Genomic DNA, 20,956 nt, shown 5'->3' with positions numbered 1-20,956 from the left:
GGAAAGCTGGAGACGACCAGCAGGTGGTAGAAGTTCTCAGAACTCAAAACTGATCACGACAGAATATTCAACAGCTCCATGCAGGTCTAGCTCAAAGAACAAATCCAAACACGTCTTTGGATGGAGGACAACCTGCTCCAACTCTGCTCCTGTAGGTCAGAAAGGAGCGATAGACCAATGTGGGAAGTGCAGAGTCTCCAACCACTATTCAGAAGAATCTGGAGCTGCTGACCACCCTTGCCCAATGTTATGCACGTGGCCAATGTCACTAAAATGCTGATTGACAACTCAATGTTATGAATGGGACCATGCTGTCAACAACAAGCTATACAAGAGGGTATCACTAGTCACAGAACTGCAGAGCATCCAGACAACATAAAATCTCAAAGCCCTGCAATTTCGAAGCAAGGTGTGCTCCCACCGAGTGGATGGGTGTGAGGTGATCCGCTCCTGTCACTGTTTACAGGAAAATTCAGTCTGTTTCCATAACAAGGCTGGCACAAGAGTTTTATTCACTCTCGGGGAGGAGGAAGGTGTGGAAACAACTTCTGTTGGGGGGTGGGGGAGGGGTCTGAAGCCTCAAGCTTGGTCAATGTCCCAAGTTCAGACACACAGAAAGATGGGGCCTGGCAAGTCAGACTAAACATTCCCAGCTCTGGCCCAAAGGCTAACAAATCTTCAGTATCGAAAGGGTTAACATGGCACAGTTTGCATAAAAAGGGGATGTTATAAACTTCATCAGGAAAGAACTTTGACTACCCTGTAACGGTGCCCTATAAAGTGAGTATAAACATTCACTGGAGATAGATAAAGTGAATGAGAGAGGTTAGTGAGACCTTTTATGGAAAGAAATGACCACTTGTACTTCTGAATGCAATGACTCACAGACAGCACAAACTAGCTGATGCACTCGTTATAGAGATGGTGGAGGAAGGTCCAGCCAGTACACACTGTCTGGAAGATGCAAGGAATCCAGTGCTACCCCACTGGCTACTCACCATTCACCCACAAGAACAACAGCTCCAAGACTTGCCAGACCAGAGGCTGAGATGTCCTGTCACCATTTGAATAGAACCACCTCACCTGCACACTCCGAGGACCAGCCAATACTCCAGGCCAGAGCGGAACTTGGGCCAGGGCTGCAGCACACCCCATTTAAACTCTTGGCTCAGATTAGGTCCACCCCCAGCACCAAATGCAAGTTGGTAGGGACTGGTGGGGACACTCTGACATGGTACAAGGGAAGCAGTAATAGGTAAAACTACAGTGCCACACTGATATCACACTGGACACAATACTGTAGGTAGAAATGGTGTAAATACTGGTGTGGATGGCTCTGTTATTGTACAGTATAATACCAGGGTACAGTACTGGTGGGGATGAGTCTGCCAACGTGTAAGATCACAGTAATGAAAACCGGTGTAATTTTTGCCAACAGCAGCCTGAAGCTCAGGTGGACAATCTGGAAGGTACTAGGTTCCTCACAGTAAACGTACATGTGACAGAAGGGACTGAATATTCCTCCTTCAACCTTCACACATGAGTAGTTTGTTCAGGTTTGAAAGGTGAGTGAACAAACAAAGAGGAAGCTTACAGATTTGATTGCTTCAACAAAAGCACGCAGAAAGATGCAGCATCGGGAAGTGTGTCCGACATCATTCTTCATGGACAAGGAGAAGCTCAAGGTTCAAAGTTCAAGGTACATTTAATTCAAAGTTACAACCTTCAGATTCATCTTCTTGTTGGCAGCTACAAAACAAAGAAACACACTAGAATCCATGAAAAACCTTACACCACAAAGACCATTAAACATCTAATGGGTGAAAAAGGTACAGATAATACATTAAGCATGAGCTGCAGAGACCCTGAATGTCCCTGCAGCCATGATGGTGAGTGGCCTCACAATATCTCGCTGTGTATTTCGGGATGTTAACATTGAGCCACGTTACTACAAGTCATGCAAGGGTTAATAGGCTAAGATCAGTAGATTTCCTTTCCCAAAGGAAGACTGTGAGCCAAATAATTTTCCACCAGTGCCATTAAGAAGAACAATACAAGCCAGGCACAGGCCCTTCAGCCCACGATGTCTCTTCTGACCTCAATACTAGATAAAACTAAGCTTACCTACCTACACATGGGTCATAAACCCACACTTTCTACATGTTCATGTGCCTTTCTAAATGCCTCTTAAATACCACTCTCATGTCTACCTCCGCTAACAGTGTCCACTAGTGTCAGTGCATGCCAAACAGCCACTACTCTGTAAAATAAATTACCCCACACACCTCCTTTAAACTTTCCCCCTTTCATCTTAACACAAATGCCCGGGAATTTGATATTTCCACCCTTACTATCTATCCTATCTATGTCTTTTGATATATATTTCTGTCAGGTTTCACCTCATCAGAATCAGATTTAATATCACTGGTATATGTCACAAAATTTGTTAACTTTGCAGCAGTTATACATGATAAATAAATGAAAAAAACTGAAATACAAAATATATATATATGTGTATATTAAACACACATCTGATAAGTAGTGCATAAAACAGAAATTTTAAGTAGTGCAAAAAAACAGTAGTGAGGTAGTGTTCAAGGGTTCAATGTCCATTTAGAAATCGAATGGCAGAGGAGAAGAAGCTGTCCCTGAATCACTGAGTGTGTGTCTTCATGCTTCTGTTCCTCTTTCCTGATGGTAACAATGAGAAGAGAAGATGCCCTGGGTGGTGAGAGTCCTTGATGATGGAAGTCACTTTTCTGAGGCACCACACCTTGAAGATGTCTTGGATACTATGGAGACCAGTACCCATGACAGAGCTGTCTAATTTTACAACTGTCTACAGCTTGCAGACGGTGATGCAGCTAGTGAAAACGCTTTCCATGGTACATCAGTAGAAGTTTCAAGTGTTTTAGGTGACAAACCAAATCTCCTCAAACCCCTGAAAAACCCCTGGAAGTATAAGGATGGAGTTAAAGGGAAAGTGAAAATAAGAAAAGTTAAAAAGGACAACAGAATCAATGGAGTAGAAAGCTCAAGAAGAGATCATACAGTATGGCCAAGTGAAATAGGAATTGATATGAAAGGAGAGGGGAGTAATGAATTAGAAGTGTTATATATGAATGCACGGTATAAGGAATAAAGTAGATGAGCTTGAGTTGGAAATTGGCAAGAACGATGTTGTGGGAATAATGAAACATGGCTTCAAGCGGACAGGGCCTGGGAAATGAATATTCAAGGATATACATCTTATCGAAAGGACAGACTGATTGGCAGAGGGGGTGGGGTGGTTCTGTTGGTGAGGAATGATATTCAGTCCCTTACGAGGGGGGACATAGAATCTAGAGATGTAGAGTCAGTATGGATAGAACTGAGAAATTCTAAGGGTAGAAAGACCCTAATGAGAGTTACCTACAGGCCCACAAACAGCAGTCTGGATGTAGGGTGTAAGTTGAATGAAGAGTTAAAATTGACATGTCGCAGTTGTCATGGGGGATTTCAACATGCAGGTAGACTGAGAGAATCAGAATGGTACTGAACCCCAAGAAAGGGAGTTTGTGGTGGAGTGCCTCCGAGATGGATTCTTAGAACAGCTTGTACTGGAGCCTACCAGGGAGAAGGCAATTCTAGATTTAGTGTTGTGCAATGAACCAGATTTGATCAGGGACCTCGAGGTAAAGGAACCATTAGGATGTAGTGACCATAATATATGTTCACTACCTACAATTTGAGAAGGAGAAGGGAAAATCGGATGTGTCAGTATTACAGTTGAACAAAGGGAACTATGGAGCCATGAGGGAGGAGCTGTATTTCAATAAATAAACAAACTTTCTGCAGCAGCTCAGGCTGTTGGGCAGTGTCTGTACACCCCTGTGGGAGACTGGCACAGAGAGCGTGCCAACGTGAAAACAGTGAAGTTCACAGCTCTATGAATAGGCATACAAGCAGGGTGTTTGGGCAGGAAGACAGAAGACAATGGGCAGTGTCAAGAAAATGAGAGTGTGAAAGCTGGGACAAAAGTATTTTTGAAATGAATGGGAAATTGGTGAGTAGAATGAGATAGTCATACAGCAAGGAAATAGGGCCTTTGACCAGAGTCCACACCATCCGTCGACATTAATCCTACAAGAACTATTTTATTTCCCCACGTACCCATCTACTCCCCCCAGAGCCTACATTCACCTGCACACAAGAGGTCGTTCACAAGGCTAATTAATCCACCAACTTGTACATCTTTGGGATGTGGAAGAAAACCTACATTAGCAGTAGGGACAGAATCTGGGTCATTAGATCCACCACTGACCCAAGAACTGGACAGATGCAGAGTTTCCAGTTCAGAACCGGGGTCACCACCTGAAAATAAGCTGGTGGCCAGTCAGGATGGAGCTGAGAAGCAGCTTCTCGGGTGGCAAACCTGTGCCCTTCTCTACACAAAAAGTTTGTGCAAGCTCACTCATTCCAGATGTAGTACAATTAAGGGAACCAAGGTTAGAGCGAGTAAGTGATTCTCAGAAAAAGGCCAGTTAATAGATTAGTAGAGCAGGGCTGAATAGCCTATTCCTACGCCGATTTCTCACACAGAAAGCTACCGCCAGCTGAAGGGGGACCATCTGAGAAGGAGGCAGCCAGTGACACTCACTGAATGCCACAACTTCAGCACATGGTTCAGACGATGTACTTTAAAATCAATCATTGACAGAGTGCGGTTTCAGATTTGAAACCCAAGCAATAAGCATCGAATCCTTTATACTGTTCTTCACATGACACAATGCAAAGTGACCTCCAAAACACCATCTTCAGAACACAATACCCACATCCAGATCCTCACCCAACTAGGAGTCCAGCCGAAGCCTCTCCAACTACAACGACCGCATCAATTAGTCTCAGACTAGAAACATACACAGGTAATAAAAGTCATATTGCAAAAGAAAAAGACAGTGCAGTCATCACAATGACTCTACATCACTTTTTTTTGGAATTCAGTATACAATGTATATTTTCCACTGTTGACTAATTTGAACCGCAAGTAATTTCTGCAACAGGCAATCATTCTAATTTACCAGTGGTATCATACACTATGAATACGCTCAGTCACCAGTAACCGATAGGCCAGTAACGGCACAAGATTCCACGGCTAAGTTGAAGAGAGGAAGGCAAAGGAAGCTCGTGTAGAGCAAGAACAAGAAGAACCAAGTGGAATGAAAGGGCCATTGACTCTGCTGTGCATGTGCGTGCCCATTTACATCATGGTTGATGAACTCTTACAGGTCTGCCATCATTAATTCCAGCTTGAGGCAAAGTACGCTCATTAAACATGTTTAATCATTGAATTTTTCAACCAATTATAACAAAAACTAACTTATAACCACTCCTGTTCCTTTCTCCCTTAAGAACCAAAAGAAGAACAAGAGATTCTGCCTTTATTCTTCAATGAGCACCTTCCAAGGCAACTATTCTCAAATTCTCTTACATCACCCTCCAAGGAGACCATCAGGTCCCCAGGTGAAGGAGAAGCCCTGGTTGACAGCCAGCCTCACGGCACCCGTCACCCTATGACACTGAGGGAACCCACGTGTCAGAGAGATCTATAAAGGGCTCAATTCTCACTTGGTGGTCAACTCATAGACATAGAAATCTACAGCACATTACAGGCCCTTTGACCCACAATGTTGTGCGGACCATGTAACCTACTCTAGAAGCTGCCTAGAATTTCCCCGCTCGATAGCCCTCTATTTTTCTAAGCTCCATGTACCTATCTAAGAGTCTCTTAAAAGACCCTATAGTATTCACCTCTACCACCGTCACTGACAGTGCATTCCATGCACCCGCCACTCTCTGTGTGAAAAGCTTACCTCTGACATCCCTCTTGTACATATTTCCAAGCACTTTAAAAAAAATTTTAACTTTCACAAATCAAAGGAAACATTTTGCATCTTTAAAATGAGTATTAAGCTTTCTTTAAACTCTTGGCAAAATCTTACATTGCACCTTAAAAAAAATTAGTGGGCCCAAAAATCTCTGAGAACATTATAAACCACAGTAGGCTACTCTGCTATTTAATTAGATTTTGTCTGCTCTCAACTTCATTTTCTTGCCTCAGGTCCCAGGCCACACTTGTGATTGAGAATTTTGAGTAGTAACAGGTGCTTCATAGACATGTAATTTGGGACAGTAAAATCCTATGGTTCAGTCCAGGTAGGTGTGTTTCTTAGTCACACATTCATCACATAAATAAACTCTATAAAACAAATTGCCAAAATATACTTTATGCTTGAAACTCACTTACTAACTCAGCCATAGAGATAAGTTAATTCTCAACTTCAAGACATGCTCCAATTAGAGGAAGAGGTAGTTTCAGTGAAACTTAAACCAGGATCAGAATCAGATTTATCATCACCTTCTTTACGTGATATGAAAGCTGTTGCTTTGCAAAGACATTCAATTATTATAAATTACAATATAAACAATAAAGAAATAATGAGGTAGTGTTCATGGACTGGTCAGAAATCAGATTCCTGATCCGGGAAAGAAGCTGTTCCAATATTGTTGAGTCTGGGTCTTCAGACTCTGAAACCATTTCCCCAATACCACTGCTCTGACCTCTGACAAAATGGTGCCAGTGACCAACAGTGACATCTTGCCAACAGCTTACAAGACTACTGGATACTCCTCTTCTTCTAAATTTACTTATTCTAAACTGCAATCAGTTGCAGCATTTTCGCTGACTGAACAACCTGGCATTCCCACAGACTCCTGGGGGATTCGATATGGATGAGACTCTGTGTCGATTTCTAATGGTGGAACATGAACCCATGGTCTGCTCCATCACTCCACGCCAATTAAAGCACGAGCAAGCTTAAAGTCACCAAGGACAAGAGTGAAAAGCCAACAGATGCTCAACGCCGTCTGCCTGCGTTGGACCGGTCGGTCTCTCTCACTGGTACCTGCAAGTAAAAACACCGGTTTCAGAAGCGGCTCTTGCCTGCAATGGTCGGGCTTCCAAATGGGCTTGCCTCAGTGCTGAATGCTCTCCACAATTGTGGACTTGCTTCAGAGACTCGGCAGTTCTTGCTCCTGTGTTTTTTTGTTTACTTTCTACTCTTTGCAATGATTTGACTAGAGCGCTTTGGCACTGAACTGACTGTGACCTGCAGTCATTGGCACAGCGCTGGGGACTCTGCAGTTAATGTTATCTGTTGACTTTTTACTGCTTGAGTGATTTGTTTTTCCCCTACACACTGGGTGTTTGATAACCTCGTGTGGGGTTTTTCTTTGAACTGGTTCTATTGTTTCCTTGTTTTGTGGCTGCCTGCAAGAAGGTGAATCTCAAGGTTGTATATAGTATGCATAATTTGATAATAAATGCACTTCGAACTTTGAGCAATGGTGGTAACGAAAAGAGGGCATGCCACCAAAAGCAAGGATCCTTAATGATGGTACTGCCTCTTGATAATTTATTGATGTGGAGGAAGGTGTGCTGTTGATAGAGATGCCCAAGTCAGCAACCTCTTGTGATCCTCTGCACTGGAACCTCCATATCAAGCTGTGATGCAACCAGTCAGAATGTTCTGCACCATACAGAAACTTGCAATGGTCTTCAGCAACATACCAAATCTCCCCAAATTCCTAAGAAAGTAGGGCCACAACTGGCTTCTTCATGATTGATTCAACGTGTTGGACCCAGGACAGATTCTCTGAGATGTTGACACACAGAACCTTAAAGCCGCTCCCCCTTTCAATCACCGTTTCCTCACGACCTCTCCTTTCACAATCAGTTCCTCCATCTTGCCATTGTGACACCACTCAACCAGTAATTATCACTGTCCTGTGTGCCTCCTCGTTGCCATCTGAGACAACACCAAAGGCCTGTCTGGCTCTCAAATGGAGCTTAGAATCCCATAACCCCAGCCCAATATTTAGAAAACAAGGGTTATTTCTTAGACAATATTTAAACATTAACAAACATGAAAACAGGATTTTACATTAAGAGGCCCTGGAACTCCTTTACAGCTGCCCCGAATTCCAGGACGTTAAAGAAAGGCCTTTCTATTAAACCTGATGGTGTGCAAAGGGACCATGAATTCTATTTCCTACCTGCATTAAAAGTATCGCAATACAGGTATCCCCCGCTATCCGAAGGTAGAATGTTCCTATGGGACCATTTGTAAACTGAAATGTCATATAGCGAAGAAGCGATTACCATTAATTTATATGGGGAAAAATTTTGAGCGTTCCCAGACCCAAAAAAATAACCTATCAAACCAAGTAACACATAAAACCTAAAATAACACAAACATATAGTAAAAGCAGGAATGATATGATATACAGCCTATATAAAGCAGAAATATTGTATGTATAGTGTAGTTTCACTTATCAAAATCAGGAAGTCAGCGAGTCAAAATCCACGTGGAGAGAGAAACAAAAATCAGCACGTACACACCTACACTCGTCCATGCATGCGCACACAACTGCCCGCACAAGGCTTCACGGTCATGGCAGTCTTTCTCAGGGTAAACACACGTATAAAGTGGGAGTCTTTCATTTCATAAAAGCGAAAATCCTCTTGGTTTAGCGAAAACAGGTTCCAATGTAGGTATTTCGTAACGGTGAGCTGTCGTACAGCGAACGTTCGAAAAACTGGGGACACCTGTATGTACATTTGGGCTTCCACTGAACAGGTTCTTTAGCAGAAAAAAAGCTCAAACAACTTCACTTGCAAAAAAAAACAACTGTAGGAACTCAGTGGGCCAAAATTATCAGTGAGGCAAAGACCTGTCAATGTTTTGGATTAAGACCCTGCATCAGAAATGTTGATACTTTGGGTGGAGACTGCAACCAAATAACTTCCTTTAACTTGGCCCTGTCCTGTGATGTCAAAATAAAGCCAATACCCATCTCCTAATTTCAGCTCAATATGAAGACAGTGTTGACAATTCCAAGTGTCCAATATTTGTGTCTGCTGAAGCACTGAAGCCCACACAGTACTGCAGCCAGTGACACTCACTGAATGCCACACCTCAGCACATGGTTCAGGCGATGTACTTTAAAATCAATCATTGACAGAGTGCGGTTTCAGATTTGAAACCCAAGCAATAAGCATCGAATCCTTTGTTCACATGACACGATGCAAAGTGACCTCCAAAACACCATCTTCAGAACACAATACCCACATCCAGATCCTCACCCAACTAGGAGTCCAGCCGAAGCCTCTCCAGCTGAAATGGCCTTATCAGACCAGAATCATATACAGGGAATAAAAGTCAATAAAAGAAAAAGACAGAGCAGCCATCACATTGGTTCTACATCAGTTAATCTTTTGGAATCCAATCTTAGGTTCAGAAAACAATGAATATTTTCCACCATTGACTAACTTTAGCCACAAGTAATTTCTGCAACAGGCAATCATTCTAATTTACCAATGGTATCAAAGGAATGCATACCAGTCAATATGCTCAGTCACCAGTAACAGCCTTTTTTCCAACACACATAGACTCCACCAGCTGTTTTACGTATATAGACATTCACAGTATCATTAGTTCAGAAACAGTTGAACAAGTAGATGGAAAAGGGCTGTGTGAACTCACTGATGACACATAACCAGTGATGTAATTTCACAACAATGTACCCAATTCACACAACACATAAATATTACCCATGGCAAAATGCAGATAAACATGAAACGCTCAGTACGTTCTTTTTCTCTCATTATCATCACCAATTTTTAACAAAGGCAATGTGAAAGACATTTCAACTACGAATACTTCAAGGTTTTTGCCCTTGAATATTATCAGTTTTTTCCATGGTATCAACAAAAAATTTCCAGTAGCAGATTGATATTGTAGACAGCATCCTCACCCCAAGGGACTAAAATTCAGTCCACACCATGCATCCAATAGTATACATCCTCTGTTTTGTTTGTTTCACTGGCCACTATATCTTTCACACTGGTACCAGGGATCTAAAACTGGTTTAGACCACATATCCATGGCATTCAATGTCCACCTGACCACACAGCCGTAACATCACCTGACTGGGTTGACACAGGAGACTATTTAGTTCAGCAATTCCATACTGGCTCTCAGGCCAATCCAACAATGTGATTTCCCCACCGATTTCCCTCACAGATTGCAATAAGCCCTGATTCCTACACAGAGGGTAATATACCACAGCAAATTAACCAGGGCAAATAGGAGAAACCTAGAAATGCATCCCCAAACCCCCCCCCCCCCACACACACCAGGGGTTAAGATTGAGTCCACTGAGGTAGCCGCACTACCTGCTGCCCCACCTATGACCAGAAATCAATGACTTAGTCCGAGCATAGAATTCTAAAAATGTCATCCTTTCTGTGTAGAATGGCTGACCTTTTATTCCCAGCTTCCAGATACCCCATCTGGGTGGAAAAATCCTCCCCACATTAACCCTGTAAGGAGATTGGAATGTTTCAATGAGTTTGCCTCTCAGTTTTCTCAACTCTAGGGAACAGCGAATCAAGAGGGCAACTCACTGCCACCAAGGTATAAAATAATACATGGAAGCAGGCCATTCTGCCCAACTGGTTCATGCTGACCCACATGGCGCATGGATGAAAGAAAAATGGACGGGGCTATGTGGGAGGTTAGATTGACCTTGGGAGTAGGTTAAAGGTCATTGTGAGCATAAGGGTCTGTACTGTCTTATTTTAATTAGTCTTATTTGCCTACATTTAGCCTGTATCCCTTTAAACTTTTCCTCTCCGTGTATCTATATAAATGTTGGCATTGTATATGCCTCAACCACGTCCTCTGGCAGCTGGTTCCATGTACCCACCACCTTCTGTGTGAAGAAGTTGTCCCTCAAGTCCAAACTCTTAAAAAATTAAATCCTTCTCTCATCATCTTAAATTTGTGCTCTCTGATTTTCCCTTTCCCTATGAAAAACATGTGCATTCACCCAATGCATGTCCCTCATAATCTGATACACCTCTATACGGCCACCCCTCAATATCCTGCAAGGAATAAAATCTCAGCTCGTCCAACTTTTCCTGATAGCCCCGTCAGGAGCGGGGAACCGGTCTAATGCAGGCCTGCACAACCCAGACCCAGTAAATGAATTGAGAAAACACTCCGGAATCAGGGTTGCTTATTTCCTGAAAGAGAGGACGCCGCAAGGTGAGGGTACCAGATGTTATTTTCGGGGTGGGTGAAGTTGGGGTTGAAGGGGGGAGAGAGAGGGAGAGAAAATGGAGAACGGGGGGAGTATGGGAGAGCAGCCGAGTTACCTTGGTGATGAGCAGAGGTTCCCTGTGCTCCTGGCCTCCCCGCAGCGTGAATCCCCAGGGCGCTCCCCCACTCAGGGTAACCTCCACGCAGCGGCTACCCTTGGCCGCCCTCCGCTCGCCGATGCCCGGCTCCGTGCCGTCCGGCTCGTCGGCAGCTGCCGCTCCCCTCGTTCGCACCCCCTCCCCAGCCATGGGCTCCGTCGGGGCGATCGTTCATCCGGGGGGCTGCACGATGGGGAGGAGGGGGCACCTCGGGCCGTCCGGCGGAGCCGCTCACTCCCCGTGTCCGTGTGAGAGAAAGAGAGCGCTCCAAAGCCGAGTCTCCGCCCGCGGCGGGCGGCGCACCTTTCACCTGTGGGACGGCGTCCCATCTCCGCCCCGGAGCTGGCTCTCCGCGGATCCTCACTCACCCTGCTGGGCGCTGCCACACACAGCAACCCGCTCCATTCGCCCCTTCTCGCCGTGCTATGTCCGCGCCACAGATCATGGGCTCCACTTCCACTCGTGCTCCAATCTGCAGTTTCATCTGTGAGCTTCACACAGGTAAGGAATTCCATTGAATCCTGATGTATCTGACAACAAACTCATCTGATCGTGATCTTTCTCCCTCCACACATGCAGCTTAATGTCCATTGCCACCTCCTCAGCGCCCATTCCCGAGCCTTTAGTCATAATGGTACCCAATAAAAACGCGGTACCCTGCCTCAGTTACTGGCATCCAGTACCAGTAATACTTACATCCATTGTGAGGAAGTGCTTTGAACGGTTGGTCAAGAAGCATATTAACTCCTGCCTGAGGACTGACATGGATCGGCTCTAATTTGTCTCCCGGTAGTAGTGAGAAGAGGGCACTTCCCAGATGCTGAGGGTCCTTAATGGTGCTGGAGGTGGAACCTTTTGAGAGACTCTTTCGGAGCTTAGAAAAACAAAGGGCTATGTGTTAGGGAAATTCTAGGCAGTTTCTAGAGTAGGTTACATGGATGGCACAACATTGTGGGCCGAAGGGCCTGTAATGTGCTGTGGAGTTCTGTGTTCTATGAATGCCACCTTTTCGAGACATTGCCTTTTGAAGATATCCTCATGGACGGGAAGTTGGCAGAGTTTACACCCTTGGCGGCCTTTTTTGATCCTGAGTATTGGAGACTCCATATCAGACGTCAATGCAACCAGTTGGAATGCTCTCCATTGTACATCTTTAGAAACTTGCTGGAGTCTCTGGTGACATATCAAATCTAAAACTCCTAATGAAGTGTAGCCGCTGATGCATCTTCTTTGTGACTGTCATCAATATGTTGGGCCCAGGATAAACCTTCAGAGATGTTGACACCCAAGAACTTGAAACTGATCATCCTTTCCACTGCTGACACCTCAATGAAGACTGGTGTGTGTTCTCCCAACTTCCCCTTCCTGAAGTCCACAATCAATTCCTTGGTCTAACTGACAAGTGCAAGATTATTGTTGCAACACCACTCAATCAGCTGATCTACCTCACTCCTGTATGCCTCTTCATCACCATCTGAGATTCTGCCAACAATAGTAACATCATTGGCAAATTTATAGATGGTGTTTGAGCTGAACCTAACCCCAGAGTCATGGGCGTAGAGAGAGGAGAGCAGTGGACTAAACATGCCTGCGTAGACTGTCAGAAAGAAAAAGTTGTGGCAACTCCTGCTGCTCTTCTTGGGTACTGGTGTGATTGATGCCTTTTTGAAGAAGGTAGGATCTTCTGACAGCTGCAATTAGAGGCTGAAGAGGTTCTTGAACACTCCAGACAGTTGATTGGCACATGCATTCAGGGCTCTACCGGGTAAATAATATCACAATGTGGGCAGATAAATGGCAGATGAAATTTAATGTAAGTAAATGTAAACTATTACATATAGGAAATAGATATAAATATACAAAGGGGGGTCTTGAGTTGGCAAGTGCGCTGTACAAGAAGGATTTGGATATCCTGGTAGACTCATCGCTATCAACATCTAGATGATACACAGAAGCGATTAGGAAGGCTAATAGAATATTGTGCTATATAATGCTCTCAATGGAGTCCAAGTCCAGAGATGTTCTCCTTAAGCTGTATAATGTGCTTGTGAGGCCACACCTTGAGTGCTGTGTACAGTTTTGGTCTCCATATTTTGTAAGGGATGTGAAGGCTCTGGAGAGAGTTCAGAAAAAAGCAATGAGACCCATTCCCGGTCTACAGGGTATGAGCTATGAAGAAAGATTGAAAGAATGACATCTTTTTAGCCTAAGTAGATGTAAAATGAGAAGAGACGTGTTCAAACTCATTAACGGTATAGAGTAAGGGAGGTGGATGCCAGCTGCTGCTTCACGGGTGGAGATTTCAGACTGACTTCAGGAAGCTCTTCTTTACACAGCGAGTCGTGGACACATGGAACAAACTACCTAGTTGTGTATTTGAGGGTAGTTCCTTAGAGATTTTCAAATCTAACCTCATAAGTTATTTCAACACACTATATGAATCGGAATTCGGCAAGTTTTGTTGAGCCGAATGGCCTGTTCTTGTCAAAAACTTTCTAACGATTTAACGCACACAATTGGGGCCTGATGCCTTGAAAGGTGTTCTGACATCTGCCTCTGAGACAGGTACCACAGGGTTGCCAGATGCTATGGGAATTTACACAGCTACAGCTTTATTCTCCCCTTCAAAGGGTTCACAAAAGACATCCAGAACAAACAGGATTGAAGCATCGCAGCCAGTTATGATTAGACTTTACCTTGTAGGAAATAATTGCCTGCAAACCCTGCCATAGCTGACATGCATCCCATTCCATCTCTAACCTTACTCAGGATTGCTTTTGTGCTCTTAAAAAGACCTTTCAGAGGTCGCACCTGGACTTCTTGTAGATTTCTGGATCACCATTCTTAAAAGCCATAACTCTAGCCCTCGGTAGATCGCAAATCTCAAGGTTCACCCATGGCTTCTAGTTTGGGTGTGTTCAGTTGGTTCTCAAGGGCACATTAGTCTTAGTGAATTTGTTGACAATGGTGGCATATTCAATAGGTACATTTAATCTCAGAGAAATGTATACAATATACATCCTGAAAATCTTTTTGTTCACAAACACCCATGAAAACAGGAGTGCCCCAAAGAATGAATGACAGTTAAGCATTAGAACCCCAAAGCAACCCCCAGCTCCGCTCCCACACACAAGCAATAGCAAGGCAATGACCCCCCACCAGCAAAAAAAGTATCACACCCCCCACCGAGCACTCAAGTGTGCAGCAAAGCATCAAAAAAGACATTTTCGCGGTACCCCAAAGACTACTCATTCACCCGGTATTCGACATACCACGGGCTCTCTCTCTCCCTAATAAGGGAAAAAGAGGTGTCTCCGTTTCACAGCGAGCTCTGTGCCCAAAGAATCAGCCCCGGACATGCTCAGATCTCTGGACACTGCCAGCTGCTCCTGATGTTCCGTGCTCTCCCGCGACACCTCAATCAGCGGCACTGGCCTTTAATCAGCCCATCTCCAGAGCCACGAAAATCTGACACCCTGAAGGTGCGCTAGTCTTCCAGGCTGTGTCCTTGGGATATTGAAAAGCGGCCGGTCGTGAGGCCCTGACAGCAGGTCCCATTCCCACAAAGAACTGAAGTCAGAGTGTAACTCCAGGTCAGGGTCTTCAAAATAACCTTGAAAGGGAAAAAAGAGATTTTAAAGGTGGAAATAGAGTTGTTTCCGAAGATGCAAGCAAAGGAGTCGCTGTTTAGTGACACCGTTTATCTGAATATTCATTCAGATCCAAAGATGAATCCCTGAATACGGTTCAGTCCACTGATTCAGAGCAGTCCTGTGAGCACTCTTCCACTTCCCTTGATCATACCTTTGTCATCCTCATCACCTGTGCTGTGTTGTGACCTGAGATACTGCAGAGAGTGGTATGGGAAGCTAGGTCCAGATTTAAACCCCGCAGTAGTGAGTATTATCTTAGCCAACACGAGGAAATCTGCAGATGCTGGAAATTCAAGCAACACACACAAATGCTGGTGGAACACAGCAGGCCAGGCAGCATCTATAGGGAGAAGCGCTGTCGACATTTTGGGCCGAGACCCTTCGTCAGGACTAACTGAAAGGAAAGATAGTAAGAGACTTGAAAGTAGGAGGGGGAGGGGAAAATGCTAAATGATAGGAGAAGACCGGAGGGGGTGGGGTGAAGCTGAGAGCCAGAAAGGTGATTGGCGAAAGGGATACAGAGCTGGAGAAGGGAAAGGATCTTGGGACGTGAATCCTCTGGAGAAAGAAAGGGGGAGGGGAGCACCAGAGGGAGATGGAGAACAGGCAGAGTGATGGGCAGAGAGAGACAAAAAAACAAACAACTAAATATGTCAGGGATGGGGTAAGAAGGGGAGGAGGGGCATTAACGGAAGTTAGAGAAGTCAATGTTCATGCCATCAGGTTGGAGGCTACCCAGCCGATATATAAGGTGTTGTTCCTCCAACCTGAGTGTGGATTCATCTTGACAGTAGAGGAGGCCATGGATAGACATATCAGAATGGGAATGGGACATGGAATTAAAATGTGTGGCCACTGGGAGATCCTGCTTTCTCTGGCGGACTGAACGTAGGTGTTCAGTGAAACAGTCTCCCAGCCTGCGTCAGGTCTCACCAATATATAAAAGGCCACACCGGGAGCACCGGACGCAGTATACCACACCAGCCGACTCACAGGTGAAGTGTCGCCTCACCTGGAAGGACTGTCAGGGGCCCTGAATGGTGGTGAGGGAGGAAGTGTAAGGGCAGGTGTAGCACTTGTTCCGCTTGCAAGGATAAGTGCCATGTGGGAGATCGGTGGGAAGGGATGGGGGGGGGGGACGTGTGGACAAAGGAGTCACGTAAAGGAGTCCTTGCGGAAAGCAGAAAGAGTGGGGGAGGGAAAGAAATCTTATCTTAGCCATGTGCAAATCGCCACTTTGACGATGAGAAGACAAAGATGAAATCATGGCTCAAAAACAAGTTTTGATTTGTGGACTTATGAGAGGGGAAACAATGTTTGACAAGCATATAATTTTTTTTATCTTTTGCTTGGCAGAGTAAGTTCGGACAACTGGTTCAATTGGATGTTCAGAATGACTTTGATAAATTGGCGCAATGGAGATTGTTAGAGTAGATGCCTTTGGGAATAATATGCTGGCATAATTCACAGGCAGAGAGCAGAGCATAGATAAAAAGATCACTTTCAGTTTGGGAGGTTATGGCAGGGTAGAAGTGGAACTGATTCTTCCCCTCGCTGGGGTAATTAGCAGCAGGGTTACCGTTCTTAAAACCTTTGGTGGCTATTGAGAACAGAGACATTGCTTTACCAGAGGTAGTGAGAATTTGGAATTCTCTTTCTCTCCCCAAGAGGCCTGCAGCAGCTCAGTCACTTACTATATTTAATAAAGAGATTGATAGATTTTTAGGTATTAAGGGAATTTCAACAGATCTGAGAGTGCAGTAAAGTGCTGTTGAGGTGAAAGATCAGCCATAATTTTATTGGATCGTGGAATTGGCAGGGGGGTGGGAATGAGTAACTCCCCTGATTCGGTTTCTTATGTCCTGATTGCTGGCTAAACGTTCCCGTTGATAGACCAGACAAGAAAAGAAAGGAGAAACAACTACATGCACTGTCATAATCTAAGAGTCAATGAAGTCTGTTGGTGGGAAGGGGATTGCTGGATAGAACAGAGATGGTGGGTTTTAGAAAAAATGTTTGCAATTGGAGGTAAGAAGTTGAGGGTACTTCCACTGAATTTAAGAAGGACCATGGAACAGTGGCAGACCACTGCATCATTTGAGCTTAAAGCAAACATTTACTGTCAACCACTGCTCCCTCTACGCTGCGAGGGTGCACAGCCGCACAGTAATGGAAATGCCCCCATGCACGTAGCCTTTACTGCTACACAGCTGGAATTGGAGGCAGCTAGAAAAAGTTTAAGAAACATGAAAGATTTTCTTTGGTGTACTGTATTTCATCATACACCTCAATTAATAAATAAAATCAAAAGTGTCTGTTTTTTCCATTTCAATTCTAAGTATTCATAGTTTGCGTATTTTTTGTAGTGCTGCGCAGTTTTCAGGCCACGTGAAAATTTCCTGCTCAGATCAATGGTTGGTATGTACAGCTGTAAAAGAATTAGAGAGAATATTGCTGTCAACCCGTTACTGTCCTTCAGCAGGTGATGCTGAGCTGCCGCAGTCCTTTTGTTGAAGGCAGTCCCACTGTGTGAGAGAGTCAAAGAGTTATACAGTACAGAAAGAGGCCCTTCTGTCCAATTGGTCTATTCTGAGCAAGATACCCAATCCAAACTTGCTCCATTCTCTAGTGTTTAGCCCATAACCTTCTAATCTTCTCAATCCAATCTCAGTCCAACCATCTTTTACAAGTATCTGTCACAAGCCCTTCTTCAGGCAGCTTATTCCACATAGATACCACCTTTTGTGTCAAAAAACCTGCCCCTCAAGTTCCTAATGAATCTTCCTCATCTTACCTGAAACCTATGCTGTCTAGTTCTCTGTTCCCCAACCCTGGGAAAAAGGTTGAGTGCATTCACCCCGTTTGTACCGCTCATGATTTAATGCAATTCTGTTAGATCATCTCTCAGTCTCCTACACTCCAAGGAATAAAGTCCTAACCTGTAACTCAGCCCCCAGAGCCCTGGAACACCTTTGTACATCTTTTTGCACTCTTTCTAATTTAATAACATCCTTCCTACAGCAGGACAACCAAAACCAAACATAATACTTGTTACTGGGCAGGGTATTACAGGATTTGAACCGAGCAATCAAAAAAGACTAGTGCTATATTTTCAAATCAAGATAGTGTTTAACTTTATAGGGAACCTGCAGGCAAGTGTTCCCCAGCACCTTCGACCTGTGTCTGCTTGGTGACAGAGGCTGCAGATTTGGGAAGTGCTGCCAGAGTAACCTGGGTGAGCAGATGCAGTGCATTCTGTAGTCACTGTGAGAGTGTTCCATGTTGCTCCTGTGTTGTGCCTTGCAGATGGTGAAAAGACTTTCCTTTCCAATGTTTTTTATTAAATTTATACACAAATACAGAATTCATAAGGATACTTATTATAAACCAAAATAAGATAGCACAAAATGCACTATATATAAATCACGCTGATACAATCACAGTATCCCGTATTTACGATCAATTAAATAAAATAAATTGAATTATGAAATAAAATAATATTGTTAATTCTATTACTAAAAAAATCTACACCCACTACCAAGACAAAAGCTGGTTGGTAAAAAAAAAACAAGAGGAAAAAAAAAGTACTTTACCATATAGTGTTTTATAATAATAGCCCAGATCAATATTTGAGTAACAATAACAATTCAAAGATTTTTAAAATAGTTCAGAAAGGGTCACCAGAGCGTTTGAAAATCTTGGTTAAAATCAGAAATCAAACAACGAATCTTCTCTAAATTTAAACATGACATAACATCACATAACCATTGGACATGTGTAGGAGGGGCAACCTCCTTCCATTTAAGCAAGATTGCCCTCTTAGCCATAAGAGCCAGTACCTGCAAATGAGAAGGCGGGAGGAGACTTTTGAGGGTCAGGAGGTGAGACACTCGGTGCAAGATCCACAGCCTCTGAGTAGGTTTGGTAACAACTGCTGAAAGCTGGATAGCTTGGAGAGTCATTGTGATAGATTTAGAGGAGAATTATTTCCAGAGGAACGGGCAATACAGGAGGGATTAGGTAGGGATGGAGAGATGTAGGCAATGATGGGTATAAGGAAGTGGTAGAAGACAACTGGGAATGGTGAAGACAATGAGAAAAGAGGGTGAAGAGCTGATCATCAACTACAGGTGGAAGAAGCTGGAGGTACGTGGACAGTCCTCGTTCGGGAAAGGAGGTGGAGAGGGTCAGTAGTTTTAAGTTCATATCGGAGGGTCTGTCCTGGATCCAGCACGTAAGTGTCATCACAAAGAAGGCACAGCAATGCCCCTACTTTATTAGAAGTTTGCGTAGATTCAGCAAGTCACCACAAGCTTTGACTAACTTTTATAGTTGCACAGTGGAGTATCCTAACCAGTTGCATCATGGAAGCAAGGAATGGAAAAGGTTACAGAGAATAGTGAATACAGATTACAGGCCAACCCCTCCCCACCATTACAACCATCAGTGTGGATAACTTCACCTACTCTGAACTGCTTCTACCTACAGACTCGCGTTCAAGAACAATTCATGTTTTCAGTATTATTTCTATTTGAAGTCTGTCTTCATTTGCACATTGGTTATTTGTCAGTCTTTGTCTGTTTATATATAGTTTTTCATAAAGTTCTATTGTATTTCTTTTCCCCCTGTAAATACCTGCAACACAATTAACCTCAATGCAGTATAGATTAACATTTACAGACTTTGATAATAAATTTACATTGAACCGCAAAAGGTAGGAAAGACAATGGAAAATGTTTCTGTGAATCTGGTGGGAGGGAGGAGTGGTTGGAGAACAATGGTGAGGCATGAGAGGCCAAAATTTAATTCCTCAAATGCAGAGAACTAGGGAGGAATGATATAATTAGAAATTGAGGCTTTGGTGAAGATCTAGTCTGTGGCATTTAGTGTGGGTTATCAGTTGTGGAAAATTGAGACGGTTGGTTGGGAAGTTTTTAAACAAAGGCATAAGCTAATGTTTCACTGCTGAAGCATGGAGGATGTTGTCAATGCTTTAGAAAATGGTTTTGGCGGTGATCAAAGATGTTAAACTTGTAATTAAATAGTGTATTAGTGAACTTTAAAGACTGCAGACTCCAGCTATTTGGCTGTTTACCATGCATTTTCTCATTCTGAAGTGATGAGCACATCAGTGCCTGGCAAACCAGTCTGTGCAATCTACACAAGCAACTCTCACACATCTTTGTACGACACCCCTCCCTGGTGTTAGGTTTGCTTTCTGTGATTGAGCCCTGCATGTGATAAAAATGTTATTCCTTCACAAATCCTCATTACCTTACCACCCACCCTCTGCCTAAAGAAATCCCTCCTCATCTCCGTTCTAAAAGGATGTCCATCATAGAGAGAGGGTTAGATTATGAACAAAACACAGAAACTCTGGGCCATAGCAATAATACCAGAATCTCTGGTACTTCATAGAAAAGTTTAGATTATGAAAAGAAACACAAAAACTCTAGGCTGTGGCAGTAATGCCAGAATCTATGTACTTATTTTACAACTACAGCTCTGGGAAAAATGCTATTTCTATAACAGTGCCCCAGGACATTGGACACACTAATGTAGTAATCTAACACTTCAGCTTGAAGGACACAACCTCAGAATTGAGGGAGGTCCTTTTAGAACGGAGATGAGGAGGAAATTGTTTAGCCAAAGGTGGTGAATCTGGGTACTGTGTTGCCACGAGCAGTGGTGGAAGCCAAGTTATTGAGTATAGTTAAGGCAGCGATTGATAGATTCTTGGTTAGTCAGGGCATGAAGGGATATGGGGAGAAGGCAGGAGATTGGGACTGAGAGGGAAATGGATCAGCCATGATTGAAATGGCAGAGCAGACTCAATGGGCCAAATGGCCTAATTCTGCTCCTATATCTTATAGTCTTATGAAAAAAATCTATTTTAACTACTAGTTTATTGATACAGTGTATTCTGCTTGAACAGATCAACAGTGTGAACAAAAGGACCAAAAGATTTAACAAGAATGTTTAGCACCCCAGCATGGAAATC

The 20,956-nt window shown here is 43.7% G+C and overlaps 2 protein-coding genes across 11 annotated transcripts in view; one reads left to right on the top strand and one right to left on the bottom strand.

Moving 5' to 3' along the window:
• The window catches only part of LOC132393113 (protein Shroom2-like), a 241,546-nt gene extending 229,932 nt beyond the window's left edge, over positions 1–11,614 (bottom strand). For 4 of the 10 annotated variants that reach the window (XM_059967930.1, XM_059967931.1, XM_059967936.1 and 1 more), the window contains exon 1: positions 11,261–11,613. In XM_059967930.1, the coding sequence (XP_059823913.1) occupies positions 11,261–11,452 (192 nt within the window). In that variant the 5' untranslated portion in view covers positions 11,453–11,613. Of the gene's footprint in view, positions 1–9,855; positions 9,955–11,260 lie in introns of those variants that run through there. The other 6 variants (XM_059967934.1, XM_059967942.1, XM_059967932.1 and 3 more) reach the window with 5 other exon arrangements.
• dhrs12 (dehydrogenase/reductase (SDR family) member 12) overlaps positions 11,065–20,956 on the top strand; it is a 39,465-nt gene continuing 29,573 nt past the window's right edge. The window contains exon 1 of the mRNA XM_059967945.1: positions 11,065–11,150. The gene's annotated coding sequence lies outside the window, so the exon portion shown is untranslated. The remainder of the gene's footprint in view (positions 11,151–20,956) is intronic.

This window comes from Hypanus sabinus, chromosome 4 (assembly GCF_030144855.1).
Source record: "Hypanus sabinus isolate sHypSab1 chromosome 4, sHypSab1.hap1, whole genome shotgun sequence".
Taxonomy (NCBI): domain Eukaryota; kingdom Metazoa; phylum Chordata; class Chondrichthyes; order Myliobatiformes; family Dasyatidae; genus Hypanus; species Hypanus sabinus.
Note: the sequence above shows the minus strand (reverse complement) of the source record. Positions and strands in the feature narration are given on the sequence as shown.